Source organism: Sebastes umbrosus, chromosome 3 (genome assembly GCF_015220745.1).
Source record: "Sebastes umbrosus isolate fSebUmb1 chromosome 3, fSebUmb1.pri, whole genome shotgun sequence".
Lineage (NCBI taxonomy): Eukaryota > Metazoa > Chordata > Actinopteri > Perciformes > Sebastidae > Sebastes > Sebastes umbrosus.
This window is the reverse complement of record NC_051271.1, coordinates 34,938,463-34,958,644: the sequence shown is the minus strand read 5'-3', so window position 1 is coordinate 34,958,644 and position 20,182 is coordinate 34,938,463. Positions and strand designations below refer to the sequence as shown.

Below are 20,182 nucleotides of genomic sequence, written 5' to 3'. Positions count from 1 at the left end.
ATATAGTCGTCTAGATATAAATAGCTTTTAGATGAGTTATGGGTGAATGGATTACACTTCATTATGCCCATTAACAAAGATGCGGCGTGTATGACTATTTCAGCCTTCTCTCAGCTGCGTCCTCGTCTCTGGCGGTGTGAAACAGACTTGAGAGCTAGTAAAAAAAATAAATATAAAAATATAATCAAAGCGGTAAACACCCCCAGCAGAAATCCAGATGTCCTTCCTGCATTTGTCAGTGTAAACTGTGTTGTTTTTAGTCTGGATTATGACTTTAACTTCTTCGTATTATTATAATATTATCATACGATCCGCGCACCGAGCTCCGATTGGTCAGTAGGAGGTGCTTTCAAACGAGTTGATCTCTTATCTGGAACATAACCTGCTGCGGAGCAGGTCAGGTGTTCAGCATCAGTTACCATGGAGATCTACCCCGGTAAGAAGTGATCCACCTTCGTAGGACTGAAAACCCTGAAGTTACCTCGCTAACCCCAAATCCAGCTTCGTAGTACAGGCCTCAGGTCACTTATGTGAAGCACACACGTACATCAACACACAGATACATTATGTAGAAATGATTAGCTTTCATATGCTCGTTGTACCAGCTTGTTGGACAGAATAACAGCAAAATAATAAACTTCTGATCTTAACAGCAGGTAGTCTTGGAAAACAATGTGGTATTATGATCCACAGATACAACACGTTTTTAAAAGCCTTCTGGTACCATGAAAAATATCTAAAACAAGAAATGGTGTTTGTCTGCTGCCTTGTGTTGGTACAGTTGAAAAATAGAAAACAGAAACTTTGACTCACCAACTGAAGACAGCAACATCTTTCAGAAAACAATTTTAAAATGGTCATTAAAACACCATATCCCCTACAGGGAATGAGTATACATATAGCAGTATATAGATATAAATATATATATATATATATATATATATATATATATATATATATTACATACAGTGTGTAGTGTGTAAAGATAAGAGAAGGGCAGCGCTAATAATGGAATAATTGGGCCGCATTCACAAATCCATTAATCTGGCAAAATTGGTGTTTATTTTGTAATTTAAAAGCAATTATCTTGTTAGCCTTGAAGAACCAGAACTACCACAGGTCATAGGTGTGCTGTCAAAGCTTTACGGGAGCCGTAGTTAAAGCTGAAGTACACCATTAGATGACCATTTCAATTTTCAAAGAGCGTCCAGTTAAAAATAAAATACAATAAAAAGTAAAACACGTGGCTACAAACAGATCGGATGAACCACATTGCAAAAAACCCTGATTTACTGGGAAGCTTCCAGTGTGAATGTGAAAGGTCAAACGAACTGAATGTCAAAGGTGCCTCTACACTAATCTGGAACGTTGTTTTAAAAGAGGAAAAAAAAACCCCAACAGATTCTGTTTTTTCCCCTGTGCAGACAGCCATGAGGAGATCTGATTCACCACACCACTTCTCGCCTCATTCAGCAGCTCCTCAAGGTGAGCTGTTTGCATTTTCACTTGGTCGCGCTGCTCAGCATTCCAGGGTGGTTAATGGAATTAAAATCAATGACAATCTCAGTCCTCTTGGGCTTGAACTGCCTGCCAGAGCACACAGAGGGAAAAAAAAACAACACACGCAGTAGTCAGGGACACAGGTATGAGGACACACATTGGAAAACAGCACATAAAAACATGGATGAAGATGAAAGTTACTTCTTCATTATCTTATCAAGTCATACCTTCATCTATATATACACAACACCACGCGCGTGCATGCACACGCACATCGCGCACACCACACACACACACACACACACACACACGTGTACTATATATATATATATATATATATATATATATACACATATATACATACGCGCGTGTTGTGTGTGTGTGTGTGTGTGTGTGTGTGTATGTATCCCTTGACCTTGTGTAATAATAAAACACAAACAACACTTCCACTTGTTCTTGTGTGCCAGAGCAAACTTGTCACTCACCTGTAATTTATACGGTGCCATACTGAGCAGCTTTCTGGAAGCAGTCATCTCTGGTATGTCGTGGTATTTATCAGAAAGAATAAACCACTTCCTTAATACCTGGACAGAGGAAGGGAGGGAGGGAAGGAGGGATTATGGAGAGACGCAGAATTTTCTGGCAAAATTTCACACTTTCTTTCCCCTTTTTCGTCATCTTAAGCCACTAGTGGGGATTTAGACTTGTGAAGTCCAAATGAAGCATTCAGGGTGTCTGATGCATTGCTTTGGAAATATGTTCATTACTCGAGGCTTCATTCCAACGGTGCACATTGACCATCTACCGGTGCTACTAGGCGGCAACCTCCAGCTCTGAAAAGTGAAGCCAACGTGAAAACACTTCAACTTGCATTCTTTCTAATAGCCAGCAGGGGGCGACTCCTCTGAAAGAAGTCTGATTGTATAGAAGTCTATGAGAAAATGAGCCTACTTCTCACTTGATTTATTACCTCAGTAAACATTGTAAACATGAGTTTATGGTCTCAATCGCTAGTTTCAAGTCTTCTTCAATACATCATGATGTTCATTTAGTAAATTATGGTCCCATTTAGAGTCAAATAGACCATAAAGCAGGGGATGCTTTAGGGCGGGGCTACCTTGTGATTGACAGGTCGCTACCACGGCATTGTCTGTGTTTTCATCTTCGAACAAAGTGTGTTTTCAGTTCATGGGAGTTTGGTTGTACTTAGTTCCACCTTCTCCGGACACTTCTGGTTGCAAAAAAACTAAGATGGCGACGAGTAAAAAACCAAGATGGCGACAACCAGAATACCGAACTCGAGGCCTCAAAACAGCAGTCCACAAACCAATGGGTGACATCATGGTGACTACATCCACTTCTTATATACAGTCTATGGGTGCTACAAATAACCCATAACCTGCATATCTACATTACACACAAAGCCACACACCGTACAGCGTGATGTAAATAGCCTGATGATAAAAGCTGCTTTCTTCCTTGGGACTTCAAAATAAATCTCTGAATATATCTCAAATTAAAATTGTATTAATTTTCCTTTTAACACTGACCATAACAGTGATAAAATCCAGCAACATTTCAATATAGGAAAAATATAAACGATAGGCATTTTTATATTGTTTTGACAATATATATCGTCATATCGCCCAGCCCTAGTTGAAACAGTTCATTTTTATATTTTTATTTTGCATCTGTAGGTGCAGGTGAGTCTGGAGCAAATAGCAACTTTAAATAGTCACTCTTGAAATATACAGTATGTGAAAATAATTCCCACGGAGTTTGGGTGACTGAACATTAGCCGGCCGGCAACGGATCCGATCACTATTGGGAGCAAAATCTATACTAGGAAAACAGTGATAATATTATATTTTGAATTGAAGGGGCTTTGCCGAGAAACATTTGTATACGTTGGACGTTGAAACAAAATATGGACACACCAACCTTAAGCAGTTAAAACTTAAAAATGAATATCAATGATATAAAATATCATAAAAGGCCTTAAAAATCAGTATGAGTCTACCAATAGTCACAGCTGACTGGAGGTGTGTGTGTGTGTGTGTGTGTGTTAAACACCCACCGGACTGGATGATGAGCTTGGCACACTCGTTGCAGGGGAACAAAGCCACATAGATAGTGCAGCCTTTCACATCGGCGCTGTTCTTGTTCATGATGGCATTCAGCTCTGCGTGGCACACTGTGGGACGGAGCATTGAGATGGTACCGGGTCAATACTAGACATTGGGAGTTTTCTTGTTTTAAGTTTAAGGTTGTATTGCAAAAAAAAAAGCCATAAGCAAACCTTTGGAGACAGAAGGGCATAATATACCAGAACCTGCCTGCTAAGATGGAACAGACCAGAAACACTTCCTTGTCTCCTTAAACGCTTCGCCGTCCAAAATAATCATTACAATATGTAATCATAATAAATAAACTTAACAGATTGCCATTATTATTATTATTATTACTCCGGTTCTCTGCACAGCAAACCATAAGACATAGGAGATTTTTTTTCTTCAAATATTAGGACTTTATCCTCATTAAATTACGACTTTCTGGACCTCTCAGAGAATGTGTGGGAAATGTTTTGAATGTGCAGAAAGTTTTGACCATGAGCAGAAATCTTGCCACATGCACATTTAAAAGAGGTCATGTCCCCAAACAAAAGAGGGAAGACTAAACCATGTTTTCAGCAGAGATAACAAAAACATGTTCAGCCCCAATTTATTTTTATACGGCGTCAAATCATAACAGAAATTAGTTGAAAGTAATACAGAATGCCTGAGAGCCTTACTGCATACATACAGTATATATTCCATTATATTTTTAGATTTTTAATAGTTGCCTGGCATCCGAATTTTTTTATTTTATTTTGTTTAAGGTTAAAGGAATACATACACATACTTGTAAAGGGACATAAAGACAGCAACATATAAAAAAACGGTACTACCCGCTGCAATAGTGCAGTGTCAAGAGGTATGTTCATATTCATATACATACAACCAACCTCATATATAGATACATATATCTATATTTACACATGCATTCATATACATATCCACAATTATCTATTCTATTATACAGCCCAAAAAAGGACATATTTACATCCCTTTAGTTGACCTTTATCGACATTATTTATTTATTAATTTAAATTATAAACTCCAATCTTCACCCTGACTCAAAGTATCCCACCCACGTTCAAAAAATATATTCTGTTCTTTATTCCTATTAACATCTTTCTCAAGAACCCACTGATGTTTCAAAAACATTTTGAAACATTCAGTGTTTAATTGCTGTGTTTTTGTAGCTTTAAATATATATATATAAATATATATATATATATATATATATATGCTTTCCCCATCATAATGATAATAATGATGTTCAGGTCTTTTACTTCTTTATAATCCCTTAAATCACCAAACATTATGGATAAAGGACAACTATAGAAACTGAGATCCACTTTTCAACTTTAATCCAAAATAATGTAACTTCCTTACAATACCAAAATAAATGGTGAATCCTCTTCCTCCTCTCACAATCTACAGAAGTTACATTGTTGGATGCCCCATTTTTATTTTTAGCATTTTCTTAGTAGGCAAGTGTTTGTAGATTAGTTTTAGTTTTAAAATTCTATTGGAGACATCGAAAGAAGTTGTGTAAATACATGCAAATACTTTCTCCTATGGGATACATTTGTCTAACATATCTTCCCATTTTGACTGAATAGCTACTGGAGCAGCAGACATGTTTTTAAGATGCATGTATAGCTGATATATTTATTTTTCTCTTACTCATCCATGCTGTATCCTTAATGTTTTGTACATAATGATAGCTTCCTTTTCCAGATCTGAGGTATAGCTGCAACAGAGTTGATTATATGTAAAAAGGTCACAAACATTACCGTATACTATTTTAAGTGGCACCCCGAATTTTGTGTTTTCCTTTGCATAACTTAAAAAAAGGACATTTCCAAAATAAATTGGTGCATAGAAAAACACCTTGCTGTTGAATAATTTTTCCGATGCACTCTCAGTGTTTCGAGCAGCATAAAACAATTCACCTCCATTGTATTGGGGTGGAGGTACAAGTCTCAGTCTAAATACTACTTGGTCAATTTAGTCAAGGTGCTCATTATGAGTGGAGACAGATGTAGATTACTTATTTGCCCTCTATCCCAACCTAAACTGAGCACAAAGGGAGAAGGGAAGAGAGAAAGACAGAAGATAATGGAGAAAGATAAAGAAAAATGCAAGAGCATCTGATGAATGGAGTTAAGAGTGACATTTCTTCATTATTTATCCTCTACCACCCTCTACAGGCATGAAGAGATCTCAGCAGCATAGTGAGGAAAAATAATGAATTACAGTCCTTCCAAAAATCCTCCCACACAATCTAAGATGAATACCATGGAGTTCTGTGCTGTGGTGGATAAAACCAGTACTTTGTGTTGGTGTTATACGTGCACATTTTCTTCAACCAAATTGTTTGATTCCAAAAAAATAATGAAACCAAAATGATTATCCAAAATTAAAGCGAGAAGTGTGTGCGTGTGTGTGTACGAGCATTCTTACCATAAGGGTATTTAGTGTCGAGTCGGTCGTCAGCACTACGGGCCCAGGGCAGCAGGTCATCATCGCAGCCATTGGGCATCCCGTTGTAACCGATGCCAACTATCTTATTCTCCTGGTTCACTACACACGCCCCCACCTGCAGAGAGGGAGAGAGCTTCCACGGTTAATTCTAGCTGGGAATTAAATTAGGTCATCTGCCACCATGGTTTTCCTTATATTAAAAAATATTTTTTTAAACAATATAAAAATAGTCAGGGATTAGGTTACATGATAGATTCCATATTTCTACTGTCTGCTACCACTAACCCAGTGTTTACAATTCTAAAGCGGCAGGTGAGGAAAAAACTTAATTTCAGACCCTGTTGACATCTTTTTAAATACCAAATAGTCCAGTGTATCAGGAAATAATCCAAGATTAAACACAACAGTCCACTAACTTCAGTAGCACTTTCACACACACTCAAGACCAGGGGTCTCCAACCTTTTTTCCTCTGAGAGCTAATTTGACAAAATGAAAGTGGCCGAGAGCTACACATAGCGCCACCAAGTTGTACATCGCCAATAGCAGACTTCATGTCTGTCTTACTTTCATGGTCCTTTAGTAATGTTTGATGAAACAAAGCAGTGTTTAAAAGGATGTCATTTGACAGTTATATTTGGTTTCATGATGTTTACATAGCCCCTTGTTCAGTATAAGTTACATAAATTAATTTAATGATTTATTGTGGATGAAGTTTATAATTTACTAGATGAACTGGTGATTTATCAGAAATATTTTAAAGGTGATGAATAACAAATTCTGAAGTTTAATCGTAGTCATAGTTTTATATATTTAACATAAATTGTAGGGGTGTGACGAAATATCGTGCCACGAAATATCGCGATATAAAAACGTAACGATATGCATCATCGACGGTACTACCCGCTGTAATAGTGCAGTGTCAAGAGGTATGTTCATATTCATATACATACAACCAACCTCATATATAGATACATATATATCTATATTTACACATGCATTCATATACATATCCACAATTATCTATTCTATTATACAGCCCAAAAAAGGACATATTTACATCCCTTTAGTTGACCTTTATCGACATTATTTATTTATTAATTTAAATTATAAACTCCAATCTTCACCCTGACTCAAAGTATCCCACCCACGTTCAAAAAATATATTCTGTTCTTTATTCCTATTAACATCTTTCTCAAGAACCCACTGATGTTTCAAAACATTTTGAAACATTCAGTGTTTAATTGCTGTGTTTTTGTAGCTTTAAATATATATATATATAAATATATATATATATATATAGATATATATATATATATGCTTTCCCCATCATAATGATAATAATGATGTTCAGGTCTTTTACTTCTTTATAATCCCTTAAATCACCAAACATTATGGATAAAGGACAACTATAGAAACTGAGATCCACTTTTCAACTTTAATCCAAAATAATGTAACTTCCTTACAATACCAAAATAAATGGTGACTCCTCTTCCTCCTCACACAATCTACAGAAGTCACATTGTTGGATGCCCCATTTTTATTTTTAGCATTTTCTTAGTAGGCAAGTGTTTGTAGATTAGTTTTAGTTGTAAAATTCTATTGGAGACATCGAAAGAAGTTGTGTAAATACATGCAAATACTTTCTCCTATGGGATACATTTGTCTAACAAATCTTCCCATTTTGACTGAATAGCTACTGGAGCAGCAGACATGTTTTTAAGATGCATGTATAGCTGATATATTTATTTTTCTCTTACTCATCCATGCTGTATCCTTAATGTTTTGTACATAATGATAGCTTCCTTTTCCAGATCTGAGGTATAGCTGCAACAGAGTTGATTATATGTAAAAAGGTCACAAACATTACCGTATACTATTTTAAGTGGCACCCCGAATTTTGTGTTTTCCTTTGCATAACTTAAAAAAAAGGACATTTCCAAAATAAATTGGTGCATAGAAAAACACCTTGCTGTTGAATAATTTTTCGATGCACTCTCAGTGTTTCGAGCAGCATAAAACAATTCACCTCCATCGTCGAGACGAAAAACTGAATCGCGATATCAGAGCATAATAGGTACCACGTACATACGGGCTCCGGGCAGCTGTGATCTCTTCCTGCTGCTCTGTAAGGCCTATAGAAGGAGGCTGAGTACAAGTCATATCTTCAGTTACACTTCGCATGTGTCATACCCCGTGAGCCATGTCCGCCCGTGACACAGCCTTCTTTAATAGGCCTTGTCGGAGCTAAACACACATCAACACACACACAGGGCAGCCAGTGAACAGCTGATCAGAGAGGCTGCGGTGGGGGAGACGAGTTGACGCTCCGCTCCTTGCTGTAAGTGCAATAAAACTTTACAAGTGTAAAGCCAAGATACGTTATTACACCTGTTCAACAAGCATAAACACGATGAAACTAGGGCTGGGCGATGTGGCCTACAAATAATATTGCAATATTTTTAGGCAATATCGCGATACACGATATATATTGCGATCTTTTCAAATATCCTCTAAGCACTTCATAAATGCTTGATTTAACCCTTTGATGCATACAATCACACCAATATGATGATTCTTTTAGTCCCTGCAGCACACAGTATGTCTGCATTAAAACCTTCTTTTTTATATTCATTAGTGGTTTCTGTTGGAACTATTTTAATCTTGCATGCAAAAAGGGGAAATCATAAGTCAAATTTAACAAAACAGTATCCAACAGTATTCACTTTAACCAAGTAGTTTTCTGGCAATACATGCTTTATATATTTTGATAAATACATAACACACACACACACACACACACACTGTTTTTAATGGCGTGTAATAAGTGTAAAGTAACTTATTGTTATGTTTACCAGTAAGCTGTTCTAACATTGCTGATAATAAAAAATATTATTTTCCCAACAGTGTAGAAGGACTCACCAATCTCGAGGTGTAGCCTACTGTGTGGCCAAAACTGCAGTCTGGTCCATTTATTCAGGCTCACAGCTTTGGTTCTGTAAGCTGGACGTTCATATTTTGGATCAAGTGTCTTAATGAGTCTTTTCGGGCTTTTCAACTACGCTAATGTTGCAATTTAGTTTACAGCGGTGATTTCTTTGCAATTTGCACTTTTTTGTCATATGAGATTGCTTTGGAAAGCGAGGAAGTCAGAGTCATTTGCCTGTGGGCTGGTTCTGGTTGCTTTGGTCGTGTTCTCGTTACCATACTCGCTTTGCTGCTTCAGTTCTTTCGCTTTTCTCCGGGCTCCCTCTCTCCGCACACTCGCCCAGGAGAGCGGTTTGGATGGAGGCGGAGTCTGTGACGTGTGTTATCTGTGTCTGTGAGAGGGAGCCGGAGGTAGAGAAGAGGGACAGAAGGAAATGCCAAAGCGAGTCTCATGCCGGCGCGATGGCTTAAAAACATTACACGACAATTTGTAGTCGATGTTCACGATATAGTCTTGTTATATACCCCGCGTGGGACAAGCCGCGATACATCGAGTATATTCGATATATCGCCCACCCCTAGATGAAACAGTTAAAAATGTAGGAAAGCAATGTTTCAATCTGCTCTGTCCGCTGTCTCTCATCCTCCGCTGCTGTTTACACAAGCAGAGCGCGTTAGCTCGGTGGCTAACAGCTAACTGTAAACACTTGTAAGTTATTTAGTTGAGTTGTGAATGACTTTAAATGACTAAGCTGGCAGTAGGTTGTGTAGTCTAACTGTTTAGGTTAGTTTGTCATGTTTCTTACTGGTAAACTGATCAGCTGGCAGAGACAAAGCAGCCCCCCCCCCCACTACCAGCCCGTCAGCAGAGGACAGGAGGACAAAGGACAGGAGGAAGGACTGATACCATAAAAAATTCATTTATAGGGCAAACGACAGCATTGTTTTGCATTTTGTGTCTTTTGAATAAAAGGCTACTTTTTCAGTCATATATTTTCATAATTTTAGTTTTGTTAAAATTATTGTTATAATATCGTATCGAGATCGTGAACCCAATATCGTGTATCGTATCGTGAGCTGAGTGAATCAACACACCCCCTAATAAATTGTAATTAAATGTACAATGTCAAACACACACCTGTGAGCTTGGGTCTTTGCTCCTTTGGGCCGACAGAAAGGCTACAGCCATAAAGTAGTCTGGCCATTCCAGGTAGTCTTCCCTCTTCTTAGTTGGGCCGCTACTGAGAAACACACAAGAAGACAGAGAGAGAATTTAAAGTTAGATCACAAAACCTTTAAGGAGGTTTTGACTTGAGAGGCTTTCCATTTATTGAAATCACACTTAATAACTGAGCAGTAGTTCCCGCTGGTCTATGTACCTTTTGATAGTTTGTTTTTTCGTTTGAACCAAAAAATGAAAATACGGAAATACCGTGTTTTTTATCATTTTAAACCAAGTTTTGGGATTCTGAATCAAAAACAAGAAAATTCCTTTTGAATTGAAGAATGACGACGGCAGATAAATGACCCGGAAGTAAAAGTAAAAGTAAACGGATAGCTATTTGTTGCCTCTGAGCATTTTTTTGAGAACAGTGAGTTGAATCATAATAACCTCAAACCACAGAGTGAACTACAGGGTAATACTTCTCCACAAAGCTTCTAGCTATGTCCTCTTTTAGTCTCAGGGACGTACCCATCCTCTTACTACTGATACTAGGAAATCAGATCATTTGGATGCTGTTTTTCCTAAACCTCTCAGTGTGACCGATTGCAGAATCCATAACTCATATCTTCAATTTGGCCAATAATCCCCACATCCTGTCCTTCCTTTACATAAAGATGGTGACAAAACCGATAATTATCTCCAAATTGTGTTGCCTGGCTAATCTAATAATCAGCCCAGAGGCATGTACTAGGAAGCCAGTTCAACATACCCAGGGTATCTTCTTGTGATCTGGTTTAACTAACCCTAACAAACGAGATCCCGCTAAGCGGTCCTACGACGGGGGTTATCAACTCGGTAAATCAACCCAGGGTTTCTCAATCTGGCTACGAGCGCGTTCACATGAACGGGGCGGGGTTTGCCACATGTGACCAATCACCGACATGGACAAGTCTACTGTCAGCAGAGCGGCACATTTTACAAACCGAGAGCAAACTGTAATATTAAACAAATACAATGAAGTTAAACACATAATCAGACTAAAATTAACACAGTTGAAGCTGCCAAATGCAGGAAGGACAGCTGGCAAAAGAAAAAAAATTCCGATGTGTGAATGCGTAAATTAACAGATTTATTCATTAAACGGAACACTCAAAAGTCAGATTTAGTTGTCTAGATGGGGCAGTGATATATAAACAGCTTTCAGAATATAATGGATAAATAGATTACATTTCATTATGCCATTTAGAAATGACGTGGGGTGTGTGACTATTTCAGCCTATTTCAGCTGCGCCCGGCGGTGTGAAACAGAGTTGAGAGCAACTAAAAAAATAAATATAAAAACATAATTTAAAGAGGTAAACACCACAGCAAAAATCTAGCTGTCCTTCCTGCATCTGTCAGTTTAAACTGTGTTGTTTTTAGTCTGGATTATGACTTAAACGTCTTCGTATTTGTGTAATATTACCATACGATCACCGCACCGAGCTCTGATTGGTCAGTAGGCGGTGCTTTTATACGAGTTGATCTCTTATCTGGAACATAACCTGCTGCGGAGAAGGTTAGGTGTTCAGCATCAGTTACCATGGTGATCTACCCCGGTAAGAAGCAAGCCACCGTCGTGGGACGGAAAACCCTGAAGGTTTAACCCTGAAATTACCTCGCTAACCCCAAATCCTGCTTCATAGTACAGGCCTCTGGTCCTATCTCTCTTTGTTTTCTGTACTCACTCCCTAAAATCTGTCTAGATTTAGGCCTATGTGTACAGTTAAAAACATGCCTCACTAAACAGAGGGTGCAACTAGGGGGGGGCAAAGTTCTTCTGCAGATTGAAATGGAAGCAGATGCCATTCAGGAGTACTGCCAGATCAAGAGGGTCAGCTACTTTCCACACTGACGCTCCACGACTCAGCTCATCTCCAGATGGGGTTGTCTTCTAGTTTGACCCAACAAAGAATCACCAATTTGGTCCTGTTGAAATTAAGGGTGCTTTCACATTAGGGGACCCGGGCCCGGATCCAAGTACACTTGTCCCCAAAGTCCAGTTCGATTGATTAGTGTGAACGCTCCGAACCGTACTCGGGCACGGTTCGCCGATCTGTACTCGAGTCTGCTTGAAAAGGTGTTCTTGAGTACAGTTCATGTGGACTCGGTCACGGTTCGCATCAGGGTGTGAAAGCCAACCGTACCGAGACACGGAAGTGGACCGCTATTCAACGTGAGCCAGCAAGCGAGTAGTTGTGAAAGAGCAGGCTTTTTTCAACGCCACCGGTCTCCTCCGAAATCTGTATACATACTGTATAAAACAGTTTCATGTCAATGGGGGGGGGGGGGCGTCGTACTCAGGCACAGTACGGATCAATCGTACCTAATATGAAAACGCCCTATATGTCCTAACATGAAGAGCTATTTTGACTATCCATATCCACACTAGGGATGTCATGATACCAGAAATCTAGTAGTCGATACCAATACCAGTGAATTTCCACGATTCTCGATACCAATAATAAAAAAAAAAAAAAACAACAATAAATCCCCTATACTGTAATTCAACACGTACTCTTTTATTAAAAACATTTGAACATTACAAAAAAACAGAGGCATGTAGCCTTTAAGTAATTAATAAAAAGAATTGACCCATTTAGTTCATTTTGGTGTATCAGCGGCATGTTATCAATCGATAGTCAGATGACGGACGCTACATACTGAGCATGAACGCATCTGGTCCGTAAACTCAGAGTAGCAGTTGTCACACACGGGACGAGAGTTTGACAGACCGAGAGATGACGGAGGATTTGTTGTCAAAGCGAAAAGCAAACGCACCTATTTGGCAATATTTCACGATCCCAATCCTATAAGGGAATTATAACGTTAATGAGGTAATCGCCGTGAGGTGGATGGAGCTACCATAGCCGGTGTGCACGGAGCAGCGGCGCCAGGTAGACCCCCGCAGCGGAGCCCCGCAGCAAAAGCGCTACCGGAGAGGCCAGACACACCGCCAGCCGACGGTACAGATCAGAGTCAGCGATCTGCACATATTGACCGTAATCTTTTCTTATAAAATGTCCGGTGTAATCGGTAACACCGGTGTTGTCACAAGTTTATTAACCGGTGGGAAAATTTTCCTCACTGTCACATCACTACCGATGACCATTACAGGCATCGAACGGTACCTTCGGTACTGTAGAAAAAGAGTACTAGAACTTTGGCATCGACTTGGTACCGAAGTACCGGTTCTCGTGACATTCCTAATCCACACCCTAAAATGCAATGTGAAATATGCCCTATATTATCTAACATGAAGAGCTATGTTGACTATTCATATCCACACCCTAAAAGGCAAAATGGCAGACTGGAGTTAAAGCAACAGCATACATACTGCTGTACTGCTGGCAGGTGCAGAGTCAGCTACTCATTACAGGGATGCAGAGGAAGATCTGCTGATTCCACACATATACAGAGACAGTGATGTGATCCAAGTGATAAAATAAGAACAGACCTCTTTTTTCTTTCTTTCTACATGCATACACATAGGTGCCTGCAATGTTGACATATTACAATTAATGTCAATAAACAATGAATGTTGGCAACTATATCTGCTGTTTTTCAGAGTAATTAGATAAAGATTAATAAAAACAATGTTCATATGTGTAACAGACTAAAACCCCGATCAAGACAAATAGGTTTGACCTTTAAGCAAATTCAGTACAATTCAATTTACCTAAGCCGAAACTTGTGGGTCATGTTAAAATGGCCAGTGAGTAAATAATAACAAACTCAATATTTAACACAAAAACATAATAATAGCATATAGTTTATATTGCCTGTCAATATTCACATTGGTAAACAGATGACGCAGGTTATCAGGGTTATGATATGAACTAATATAAAGGATGGAGAACAACAACGTTTGTGGTTAATGCTGCCACTATCAATTATTTTGAATATAAATGATCAGATTATCTGTACCTGTTTATACCTGTGTATTTTTAAACAGTGATACTGCTACTCACACTGAAGTAAAAGAGCCAAATTCTTCTTCCACCACTAGAAAGTAACCGGGTGACATTAGTTTTAAGTTGGATATTCTACAGACATTTTTCTTATTCAGTATCACCCCATGTTAACTCAACTTCCAGCCCTTGCTTAACCGCTGGGGGCTGACCAAAGGACCAACAATATATTAATGTTTAAATGACCAACAAAACTGTGTTTTACATAAAGTAATTAATAGAAAACAATGTTTTTTCTAATAGCTTCCATGTAATTTGACCCAGTGACTGCAAATCAATACAAAACATGAATGAGACACACCTCTTGTTATTGGATTTACTGCTTCTTCTATTCTACATAGACTTATGGAACCATAACATGGAGTTTTTACTATACTATACACCGATCAGCCATAACATTATGACCACCTGTCTAATATTGAATAGGTCCCCGTTTTGCCGCCAAAACAGCCCTGACCTGTCGAGGCATGGACTCCACTAGACCTCTGAAGGTATGCTGTGGTATCTGGCACCAAGCTGTCAGTAGCAGATCCTTTAAGTCCTGTAAGTTTTGAGGTGGGGTCTCCGTGGACCGGACTTGTTTGTCCAGCACATCCCACAGACGCTCGATTGGATTGAGATTTGGAGAATTTAGAGGCCGAGTCAACACCTCGAATGTGGCCATCCACGTGAGGCCACCTTCTTCTATTGCTCCGTGGTCCAGTTCTGAAGCTCACTCACGTGCCCATTGTAGGCGCTGGGCACCCTGACCGGTCCCCATACGCTACAAACTGCTCCTCACTGTGTGTTCTGACACCTTTCTATCGGAACCAGCATCAACTTTTTCATCAATTTGAGCTCTAGTAGCTCTTCTATTGGATCGGACAACACGGGCCAGCCTTCGCTCCCCACGTGCATCAATGAGCCTCGGGTCTGACCCTGTCGCCGGTTCACCGGTTTTCCTTCCTTGGACAACTTTTGGTAGGTCCTGACCACTGCAGACCGGGAACATCCCACAAGAGCTGCAGTTCTGGAGATGCTCTGACCCAGTCGTCTAGCCATCACAATGTGGCCCTTCTCAAAGTCGCTCACATCCTTACGCATGCCCATTTTTTCTGCTTCCAACACAAAGTTCAAAGTTCAAAATGTTCACTTGCTGTCTAATATATCCCCCCCCATTGCCAGGTGCCATTGTAACGAGATAATCCATGTTATTCACTTCACTTGTCAGTGGTCTTCATGTTACGGCTGATTGGTGTATAACAGGTTGAACAAGTTACCCAGCAACATTAAGCTGACACACAGTTTATGTAACTTAGTGTGAGCAGCTGCTGCTAGAGAAGTAATGTTCACTGTTTTCTCTGACGTTTGTGACCGACCTTGTGGGATTGAAGGATCAATTAACTAACGTTAGTTGTCATTGCATATTAAACAGTAACGTTAATATATAGCTGGTCCCTTGTCAGCCCAACAGCGGCTAAGTGAGGTCTGGGAACTGAGCTAACCGGGGGGTGAAACTGAAAGACTCCACCAGGAAATAAATCTTAAAATGTCATCATGCAGTGCAACAATCTAGTTCAGTGGTTCTCAAACTTTTTTCACCAAGTACCACCTCAGAAAATATTTGGCTCGCCAAATACCACCATTATGACCGATGTTAAAATATGGTAGTGTAGGCCTACCCTATTCAGCAATGCACAGTTCACACAAGAGGCAAATTTATTCCTAATAAGAATATTACTTATTGTTGGCTTTTGTCAAAGGGGTAGCACTAGAACTGGCACTTAAACTCTTCCACATAACTCTCATACTACGCTAGGGGCAGCCTCTCACACTAGGCCTGCACGATATGAGGAACATCTGCGATGTGCGATAACACTGTTCAATATTGCAATGACGATATGACTTGCGGTAAATAAACAAATATTGAAGTGTGCATAATAGCTATACATATACTGTATTTAAAATATAACTGGGCTAAATGTTGTTTCTAGAGCAGCAACAGTAATGTTTACAACAGCAAAGTCACCATATAAACTCCTTAATATCTCACTGGAAACAAATCTAAAATGTTAATAAAATAAATCATATTCCAGACATGACAATACTAAGTGAAGTTTATAAAGACTGAAGAACACAGACATCAGTCAGTATCAGTCCTTCCTCCTGTCCTCGAGATAAGAGTCTCGAGATAACTTCTGTAATGATTTGACGCTGATTAAAAATAAATTGAATAGAATTGAATCCTCTGTCCTCCTCCCTCTGCTGCAGGTAACATTAGGGCTGATAGAGGGAAGAGGGGCTGCTTTGGTTTCAGCCAGCTGATGAGTTTACAAGTAAGATATGTGACAAACTAACCTAAACAGTGAGACTACACAGCCTACTGCAAGCTTTAGTTTCAGTCTTACGTTGCTTCGATATTTTATGAAGGTAATAAATTAATAATAAGGAGGCTTTGTAGTCTGCACGAGTCTGCAGCGCATTACACGTAACTTACTCTGTAAATATGTATTTTAAGGTTTACATGTAAAGTGATATATACACATTTGTGCATCTATTTCTACACGTGGAATGATATTTGCACATTTGCAGATCGCTTCCTGTGCATTTATGGGCCACATGACATTTGTCACTTTTCTCCTGTTTGTTTACGGAATTTTGTCCGATTCATACCGCAGCAGATCTGTAAATAATAGTTGTAATCCAAAGAAAACAATTCACAAATATGTACTATGATCTGCAAATATTTCACTACCCACAAACATATTTTTGTATTTGTGTTGTGTAAAGTCACATCCACAGAAATACAGGGGCGATTTGCAAATACACATAACTTACTCTGTAAATATGTATTTTAAGGTTTACATGTAAAGTGATATATACGCATTTGTGCATCTATTTCTACACGTGGAATGATATTTGCGCATTTGCAGATCGCTTCCTGTGGATTTATGGGCCACATGACATTTGTAACTTTCCTCCTGTTTGTTTACAGAATTTTGTCCAATTGGTACCGCTGCAGATCTGTAGATAATAGTTGTAATCCACAGAAAACAATTCACAACATGTACCATGATCTGCAAATATTTCACCACCCACAAACATGTATTTTTGCATTTGTGTTGTGTAAGGTCACATCCACAAAAATACAGGGCGATTTGCAAATACACATAACTTACTCTGTAAATACGTATTTTAATTCCACATAAAAATTGTTATAGGTTTACACGTAAAGAGTTATATACGCATTTATGCATCCATTTCTACACGTGGAATGGTATTTGCGCATTTGCAGATCAGATTTATGGGCCACGTGACATTCGCAACTTCCCTCCTGTTTGTTTACGTAATTTTGTCCAAGAAAACTTCCATACGCTTTCCTCCATGTTTGACCGTTTCATCATGTTTATGCTTGTTGAACACCGCGGCCTCTCTGATCAGCTGTTCACAGATGATAAGTATCTTGGCTTTACACTTGCAAAGTTTTAATGAACTTACAGTAAACGAGTAGTTGTACCCAGCCAACATGGTTATGTGGGCCCCACATGGGTTATGCTGGGGGTACCTGGGATCAACTAAGTAGGTCCCACATGGGCTCCCCATGTGGGCTACCCAAGTGGGTTCTAGGTGGGTCACTAATGGGAAATTAGTGCACGGGCTCAGAATGGGCACCACAAATGGCGCCCACTTGGGTCAACTAAGTTGGTCCATGTGGGCTACCTGTGTGGGTTCTAGTTGGGTCACTACTGGGAAATTAGTGCAGGGGGCCAACATGGAAACTGTGGACAAACCCACTTACAGCCCGTATTTCAGGCCATGAAGTCCCCATGTAGTTCCCTCATAGAACTTAAACCTGGGGCCGAGATGGGTTTTGGTTTATGTTGCCCAGATTGGGCCCATATAACACCCAGTATGCATGAAACCCACAAGGGCAATTGGCATGTGGTAATTATGGAACCCATGGACAATCCCATATAGGGCCCATTTTTCAGCCCATTTACTACCCACATGGGCCCCACATACAAATATGTTGGCTGGGTAGCCGTCACCACCGCGGCCTCTCTGATCAGCTGTTCACAGACTCACTGACTGTGTGTTGATGTGAGTGGAGAGCTCCGACACAGAGCAGCAGAGGAGAGGATGAAGTGTTAACCATCCCTAAATGTAATGATTGTTCTGATTCATCGAGTTCCAGACAGCCTTTTGCGATATGTTCATCGCGCATGTTCATATGATGACGATGGAAATTAGATTTATGGGTCAGCCCTATTTCTTAGTAATTTAAAAAAAAAAAAATGTTTTAGAGATTCCTCCGCGTACCACTACATAGAGCTCGTACCACAGTTTGAGAACCACTGGTCTAGTTTAAAGTGGGTTAAGGCATGGAGGGGCTGAGCAGGAGAGAGTAACGTTAACGTTACATGATAAATGGAACTAACACGGTGACAGAACGATACATTGTGACGTTCCAGAGTCTCTCAGGTTGGAGTGGAACGCTGGAGCGACACAGCATGCGGAGAGACAACGTTCCACCAGCGTGTGTTCCGTCTGCTCGTCTCATCAACAGGGTACAGGTTAACTTTAACATTAGACCTCTGGCTCATATCGAGACAAAGTTTGACAACAAGTTGAAACTAGTTACCCGTTTAGTTGAGCCGGACCCGGCTGCTGGGTTTCCTCCATAGTCTTCAAAATACTGTACGTACTCGGAAGTTTTTCTGCTTCTCTCGAGACTGAGTGCTGCTGAGATGTTTGCTGAAAGTAGAGTCAGCCGCGCCACAACACTACGACACGCCCCATGACGTCACCACGAAACCGGAAGAAATCTCCCGCGCAAGTTATTTTTTTTTAATACTTTATTTCAAGAGTTCAATACAATATAATCGCATGTTCAGATTTTCATTACAATTCTGCAAAAATATTTTACAGTATAAAAAATAAATTATACAACAAATACACTGTAAGGAAAGGAAAAGATGAATAAAAACAAAACAAAATAATAAAAAAAAAACATTCTGCTAAATAATTGGAATAAATTTGAAATGTCTAAACAATTTAATAGTTTTAGTCAATTTAGAATGTTTGAGTTTTAAGTTATCAATCATAGTCAAACATTTTTTTAAATCAGTATCTTTAAAAATAAAAAAGGAGGGTATTCTTTTAAGCCATATAATTTTATGTATATAATATTTTGCTAAAATAATAATCAAATCAATTATGTAAATCTCATCTCAGTGAGTAATATCTCAATCTTTGTTAGGATGATATCTTTTTCGAAATGTTTTGAGAGATTCTTCTGTAAATCAAACCAAAAAGAAGTTGCATGAAAACAATCTACAAACACATGTTCAATAGTTTCCCCTTCACAATTGCAAAAAGTGCATCTATTGTTAGCAGTTACAAAGAACTTGCAAAATATTATCTTTAGCAGGGTAGTACCTGTGTACAATCTTAAATAGAAACTCCTTGATTTCTTTTGGAATTATATATTCATGAGGTAACATAAATATAGTGTTCCATTGTGTTCTATTTAAATATAACCACCTATATTTACATATGGGAGTAGCAATATGTTCAAGATGATTTCTAATAAAAGCATTAGTACACTCTTTACAATGGTAGTGTCGAGAAGGTAGTCCGTGAGTTGGGGAAACACTTGCGAGATGGTTAGGGTAGGCACTGATGTTGAAAAGTTAAAGGTGGAGTCTGTCTTTGTCAAATTCTGCAAATATCTCCTCGCGGTCTGCTGGCTGTCTGTTCTGCTGAAGTTAAATCTGGTGTTCATCCACAGCCCTGGCTCTGTAAATGGGAAAGTGGATCGGACCGAGCCACTAGGGCTGTTTTTTTTACATTTAAAACTGCTATTGAGGTTTTAGAATGTCTGTTAGGAAATGTGTCATGATGACTCCATGAGTTTTTATGCCTCGTGTGGGCGGTGCTCAGCGTCTCCTCTATCCATCCCTCTGTTGGTGCGAGTGTAGTCGTACCCCAAAGTCATGTTTGCAGGCCC

The 20,182-nt window shown here is 39.3% G+C and overlaps 1 protein-coding gene across 1 annotated transcript; it reads right to left on the bottom strand.

Moving 5' to 3' along the window:
- Nucleotides 1-1,415: 1,415 nt before the first annotated feature.
- On the bottom strand, nt 1,416-19,115 carry dctd (dCMP deaminase). Its single transcript, XM_037764929.1, is given in 7 exon segments — nt 1,416-1,587; nt 1,975-2,063; nt 2,065-2,084; nt 3,578-3,694; nt 6,072-6,207; nt 10,157-10,259; nt 18,815-19,115. Coding segments are annotated over 7 exon segments (591 nt in total). The 5' UTR covers nt 18,856-19,115; the 3' UTR covers nt 1,416-1,502.
- Between the last annotated feature and the right edge of the window lie 1,067 nt (nt 19,116-20,182).